Source organism: Nuphar pumila, chromosome 7, assembly GCF_984573655.1.
Source record: "Nuphar pumila chromosome 7, dmNupPumi1.hap1.1, whole genome shotgun sequence".
Taxonomy (NCBI): Eukaryota; Viridiplantae; Streptophyta; class Magnoliopsida; order Nymphaeales; family Nymphaeaceae; genus Nuphar; species Nuphar pumila.
Window position 1 is genome coordinate 60,660,275 of NC_143255.1, and position 7,348 is coordinate 60,667,622.

A 7,348-nucleotide genomic window follows, 5' to 3' on the forward strand; every position below is an offset into this window, starting at 1 on the left:
GGGGTTGAGATACTTTGTCTAATTAAATTTTCAAACATGCAAAAAAAATCCACTGTGTTATGGGGTCCAGTGGTTCTAATCCAATGACCCACTATGGATTCTTAACCCATTACTTTGGATCATTGAATCTAATATCTAGATCCACTATTTGAATCTAACTCTGGATCCTTGTGTGGCCACACTCGATCGGTAGAGCATCCATCAGAATACTGAAACTGCTGAAAAAGCACAGGAGTTCGCTGGTCTTAATGAGAATGCCTTGGTTGGTGTATATGCATGCTGTGATGCGATGAACTGATGTGATATTGTGTATATATTTAATGAGAAACTGGCTGGTATGCATTAGCAATCACAAAGAATCGATGCATCATTCTGTATGTGGTCAAGTTAATTTAACGTGTGATAAATTATAATTTCAAGTGAACTCAAACTTTTCTCTTTCTCTCTCCCTCATGAGCACACACAAACAACTTCTCAACTTTGAAAAACTGCAGAGCAAGTGTCGCATATTTGTTTTCACAGTTACAAGCCCACAAACATACAGATCTACACTCATTATGCCCCTATATAGCTACCATTAGCAGGTGTAAGGCCCAAACCCCACGCACCTGTTGCCAACATCAAATGATATCTGGATCCCTTCCTGCTGGATGTTGCCCATGATGGACACCCCAGTTGGTGACGGAGCAAAGGCAAAGCAGAAAGTCCCGGCATCGTCCACCGGAATCATGTAGTTCCTCGCTGGAAGTATCAAGCTGGGCCCACCCTCGAAGTTGAAGGCCACTGTGGGGACCTTCACCATCTCCAGCCCAGCCAGGTCATAACACGTGTCAAATATCGCCATGCCCGACGCACGTGGCAAACCGGCCGTGTTGATGATGAACATGTTGCGCAATGCCACGTAGGCAGCCGTCGGCAGCCGAGTCACTGCTGTCCCTGAATCGATGAATACACCGCCTTCACCGGATTCTGATAGTCGGAACAGATCGGCTGAAACAGGCACCGGCACGCCCCCAACTGCCAGGCCGGCGATGCCCACATAATAGAAACTAGGTGCACGCACATTGTGCAGGAGTGGGACCCACACCGCCCCTGCAGGCTTAGCAGCCGGGCCGAACAGCAGTGACCCTGTGGAGAGGGTGCCGCGGCTGACTAGACAGTAGGCGAATGCATCACCCAGCTGGCCTCCCAGCTGACCATTGAACGACATGGGCCCGGCTCCCAGGCCGAGCAGCCCGGCGGCACCAACAAACAGGCCGCGGTTCCGGTTGCCACACCCTAGAGCCACGTTGCGGACCTCAGTGGACCCGAAGGTGAGCGTGTCGAGAGCGATGGTGCCCTCGGTGTACGACCCATCACCGTACGACATCTGGTACCGGCATCGGCGAGCACGGCAGCCGGAGTTCTCGAGCATGCGGCAGACGGTCGAGTCACACGAAACGCCGGCAAACGTCTCGGAGAAAGCAGGGTCGAAGACCGGGTCGGATTGGTGGTAGCATTGGAGGCAGGGCTGGCACTGGACCCACACCATGTCGCTGCCGGTGTCCATCACAAGCAATTGATTCCTGGGCGGACTGCCCACGCCCACCCTCACGAAATACTCACCACTCCCTTGCTCCATACCCGAAACCACCTCCGCCCCCAAATCCTCCACCTCATATCCGCCACCGCCCAACTTCTTCATCAAACTCTTCACACGCTTTACGTCTCGTGCCATGCGCCCCCGAAACCGCCGCCGGTGGCCGGCGCCGGGATCCGGTCCGACCGAGTCTCGATGGACCAACGACAACGTAAGATTCTGGCCAACTCTGGCGCCCTCCTCCCTGAGGAAGTCGATGGTGCGTGGTGGGGCGGCCTTGATCTCCGCCAGCATGGCCCGGACGTTCAGGTACTGGGTGGCGGTGGCATCGGAGGTGGCGCAGTTGAAGAGGTGGGTGGTGCTAGCAAGCAGCAGTAGCAGGAGCTGAAGCGTTTGGTGGAGTGTCACCATGGTGGTGTTCACTGAGCACAAGAGGGAAGCGGGCTCCTGCTGCCTCTCTCTCTCTCTCTCTCTCTCTCTCTCTCTCTCTCTCTTTCTCTCTCTCTCTCTCTCTCTCTCTCTCTCTCTCTCTATATATATATATATATATATATATATATATATATATATATATATATATATATATCGAAATTATTGAGTGAAAATTATAGGTTCAAACTGTATCGACTCAATCCATATAGATGTGTTCGGCATTGGGTTTGCTAAAGATCGAACTTTGGATCTCATTTTTACCATGTAAATATGATGTGAGCTGTGAAATTTTGTTAGATTGTAGCCAGGTGATTTGTGAAGCCGTTAAAATTATTCTAATATGTCACAATCACATGATTTAAAACTCAATTTTCTTAAACAAAATTTTAAAATCCAACTACATTGAAAAAAAATGAAGATTTTTAATAATTAGTTCCTTACTTTCACTAGCACCAAAGATTAACTCTCTCTCTCTCTCTCTTTATATATATATATATATATATATATATATAGTCATGCAAGGTTGGTGACTGAAGCTTTTTTATGAAATATTTGAGAGATCAAAAGAGGAATAAATAGTTTCTTGATGTAAATCAGGTCTAACCAAGTATGAAAAACCGAAAGAAAAACTATAAAAAAATACACATATTGATTGAAAACATGAATAGCTGAAAAAAAATGAAAATAACAAATTTTGGAATCCAACTCATTTTTAATTCCAAACAAACAATATTCTTATTTTGATAACTTTTCAAAAGGATAAATCATATCCTAAAAAAGTGAATCAAATATAATGAACAAAAAATACAAAAATCCAAACTAAACTAAATGGATCATGCGAGGGCCTTACTGAAAATGTAGATAAAGATCCAACAAAATCAAGCCAAGCAAGTCAAGACAGGTTAGACCAGTTCAGTCATCTAGTTGAGCAAAAGAATCAATAAGGGCAACATAAACAGAATAGTAAATTGCAGCAGGGTTAGCAAGTGCAGTCGGCCTTAGGGATGCAGTAAGAGAAAATTAACATGTGCAACTATTCTCAGCCACACGATTTCAGAATGAAAGATAAGACTAACACCATCACGTTTTGAAGCATGAGCCGCCGAAATCCTTTTTGGCGCCATTCAGAGTTCAACTTATAAATAGCTAAATCTTTTATGTTTTAGCATTCTCTCATTTTTTGAATTGAGTTTTTTGTAAAGTGAGAATTTCAATAACGAAGCTTTAAGCATTTGGCTGCAGTTTGGAGATAGTCTTGCATAGAGGAGTTTGGCCTTTCTAGTCCTGACGCTGACTAGTGAAGGATCATCAGCCACTTCCTTCCTCTTCATTCCACATCAACGATCTGACGAATACTTAATCCTTGATCTGATCAATTCTGTAGAGACAAATTTTAGTGATTCTGAGATTTAAAAGCTCATCATCTTTCGAGAACCTCAGCTTCAAAATTAAAGCATTCCAATCGGCAATCAGCGAAATCCAAAAAGCTAATAAGTTCTTCGTCATCGATATAACAATTTCAGCTAAGTGCAATCACTCGAGTAGGACATTTATTAGATCTGTTACATGCATAAATCACATTTTCCATTACATATTGACATCTTAAGGAATTACATATGCAAGAGGCAAGACACTCACATGACGTGCAACTGGAGCGATGCGGCTGAGACTTTGAAATTGCTACCAGTGCTAAAGAGCTCACGCTCTCTACACTGAAACTCTTAGCTCAGCTAAGTGCATAGACACGTTCACTAGATTGAATTCTGCATTAGCTATCTATTTCAAAATTTTGATTTGTTACAGATCTGAAGGAGATTCCAGCATAGCGCATCAATCAGTCCTATCGCAAGCGATAGGTTGAAGCATCAAGCGATTGCGAACCTGCACGAGCCATGGATCTCTGGCACGCCTGTGTGTGTGCAGCATTCATAATTGCGCTAGCTCACATTGAGGCTAAGGCACCTACGTATGTTGTTATTGTTTTGCCTGTGTGCATCCCTTAAGCACATGCCTGCGAGCGCATTCCTAATTGCGCCTGTGAGCGTTGAGTCACACGGCGCCTTTGTACGCGAGTTGAGCTACACCTGCGTGCGCCAAACAAGAAATAGTGTCTGTGAGCACTATCGAAGGAGTCAAGGTCGTGAACGTTCCTAGACTAGGCATAACAAGTGGTATCAGAGGCGATGCCGCCTAAATCCACTTCATTCAAAGAGGACATGATGGATGCCTTGCAGTAGTGTTTTGATGAGAAGCAAGAGTAGATCGTCGCCAAAACAACGTCTATGGAGGTCAAGTTGGATTAGTTTGATGGCAAGCTAACCGCATTCCAGCAAGACATTTCAGAAAAAATGTCTGAATTATTACTGCAATTCCGTGCAGGCGAGAAACGGAAGCAGTAGCAAGAGGAGTTGACAGTAGTGCAATCTCCTGCATGACAGGTTAATGCAGGTGAGCCTTCTTCAAGTCGTGCATCGGAAGTGCAAAGCATGCCGGGTGCATTGTGGCATGAAAGTGTCCAGCAAGAGATGCTATACGGACCAGTCAGTAAAGTGCGTAGTGCATTGGCACACGACACACCCTGTGAACGCACACAAGATGTGTGTCACAAACATGACGTGCATGGTGTTTTTTATGGCCGCATCACACCAGTCACACGTGGTGCGCTCGAAGCACGTGATGCTTGTGGCATGCAAGGCATGTGCTATGCGTGTGAGCAACGCGATGCACATTATGCGCGTGGTATGCATGAGTCGTGGAACACACATGAGGAGCGCTAGGCAATGCAATGCGCAAGAGGAGAGCTATGAGCATGAGTCTTGCAATGCGCACGAAGAGCACTACATGCATGGGCAGCGCAATGCACAAGAGGAGCGCTACGCATGTGAGCCGCGCAATGCGCACGAGGAGCGTTACGCGTGCAGGCCGCACAATACGCAAGAGATACATTGCGCACATGAGCCATGCAACGTACTGGGTAGGCACTATGGGCGCAAGGCGCATGATGCGCCAGCCATGCGCTATGCTATAGAGGGGTTTGCAATACGCGACAGGGTGCCACACATGGCCAATTTAGCGGATCAAACTGAATATGTGCAAAATTATTCTTTTGGGGCAAACTCTTCAAATGATGCACCGTATGAAAATGAGTTCATGCATGATGATCATATCCATGATTATGAACATATAGATGTCGATGATAATCACGTAATAAAATGTGGATATGATGAAAATCACTTTGAGATAAAATTTTCGAGGACGGTGAAGATACCCTTCCCATCTTTTTTGAGAAAAGATCCCAAAGAATGGATTTACAAAGCACATCAATTTTTCATAAGCCATAATGTGAGGTATGAGCACAAAGTGAGATCTGCTATTATGAGCTTTGATGGAGAAACCCTTAGATGGTTCCGATGGATGGAGCAAAAAAATGGATACCCAACTTGGGATATTCTTGAGCAAGAAATTGTCAAAAGGTTTGGTCCTACACCTTACACCAACCATGGGGTTGAAATGAAACAACTTCGTCAAATGGGAAGTGTGCAAAAATATCAAGCTCAATTCAAATACTTATGTTTTTTATGTGTGGAATGGAATGAAAAAGCACTCTTGAGCTTTTTCATAGGACTCAAAGATGACATTCGTCATGAGCGTTTAGCTCAAAATCCTAAATCACTTGAAGAGTGCTAGCTTCAAGCACGCATAGTTGAGGAAAAACATAAAAGAATGCATGAAGTGCGCAAAAGTTCATAGAATTTCACTTCAAATTTCAAAGTCATACCAAGGTTCACACCTAATAAGGGAGTTAAGTTTAAGGGTTTCAATAACCCTAAGGTAGAGTGCATAACTCTGGAAGAAGAAAATGAATTAAGAAGAAAAGGTTTATGCTTCAAATGCAAGAGCAATTGAAAGCCTGATCACAAGTCTAACTCTTTCAAATGCTTAATAGTGACTACTAATAAAGAAAAAAGTGATTCGGAAGAAGAAGAGACCACAGAAGAGTTGGACCAAGAGGAAATTGAAATTATTCAAGGACCAATTGGCCAATGTTATGCTTTTGAGAGTAAATCTATCCCAAATTCCATGAGAGTTTCTAGCACACTTTTCGGCAAAAGAGTTGAAGTTCTCATAGATACGGGGTTACACACAATTTTGTGAGGAAAGACTTAGTATCTAAACTCAAGTTTATGCCATATGAACATTTGAAGTTCAATGTTATGGTAGGAGATGAAAGTCATCTCAAGTGTGGTCACCTATGCACGGATATGGAACTTAACCTTCAAGGTTCTCATTTCAAGTTAGACTTATTTGTCTTGCCTATGAAAGGAGCCGATGTGGTGCTTGAAATGTGTTGGCTACGCTCACTTGAAAGTGTCACGTGAAACTTTACTAATATGAAGATGACATTTGTCGAGGCGGGATGACCTATGAGCTTGAAAGCTAATAACACATTAGATGGAGAAATTGTTGATGGCCAAGAAGCACTCAAAATCTTTTAGGCTACACAAATGACTTTTATATGTCTAGCGCAACCTCTTGCAATTAAAAAAGAGTTCAAGATAGAAGAACAAGTACCTTCGGATTTGAATGATTTACTTGAGTCATTCCAAGATTTGTTTGGAGAACCTAAAGAGTTGCCTCCTTCACGCTCCCAAGATCATCACATTCTTCTAATGGAAGGGCAAGGGCCAATAAATATAAGACCATATTGGTATGCTTTTGCACAAAAAAGTGAAATTAAAAAACTAGTGCAAGAGATGCTTGAGAGTGACATCATTCACCCAAGTTCAAGTGCTTATTCTTCACTGGTTCTACTTGTGCGCAAGAAGGACAATATATGGTGATTTTGCATCGATTATAAATCCCTAAATGAAGTGACGTACAAAGACAAGCATCCAATTTCGATCATTGATGAATTATTGAAAGAATTGTTTTGTGCCAACTATTTTTCAAAACTTCACTTAAGAGCCGAGTATCATCAAATTAGAATGGCAAATGAAGACATACATAAGACCGCTTTCCGCATACATGATAGTCACTATGAATTCTTAGTCATACTGTTTGGGTTGACAAATGCTCCAACTACTTTCCAAAGAACCATGAATAACATATTTAGACCAATGTTAAGAAAGTTCTTGTTGGTCTTTTTTTATGACATTTTGGTCTATAGTGACAATTGGGAGGACCATCTCAAACATGTCAGAATTGTGTTGAAGATTTTAAGAGAACATACTTTCTTAGCCAAGCGAAGTAAATGTAGCTTTGGGTAAGTAAGTGTGTCGTACCTTGGGCACATGGTTGGAAGTGAAGGGGTTAGTGCTGATCCAGAAAAGATCAAAG

General features: G+C 43.2%; 1 protein-coding gene across 1 annotated transcript; it reads right to left on the reverse strand.

Annotated features, from left to right (window-relative positions):
- Nucleotides 1-577: 577 nt before the first annotated feature.
- LOC149832355 (protein ASPARTIC PROTEASE IN GUARD CELL 2-like) lies at nt 578-1,990 on the reverse strand. The gene has a single exon (XM_090013230.1). It carries the CDS (start codon nt 1,988-1,990, stop codon nt 578-580), a length of 1,413 nt encoding a protein of 470 aa, XP_089869356.1.
- Nucleotides 1,991-7,348: the final 5,358 nt, after the last annotated feature.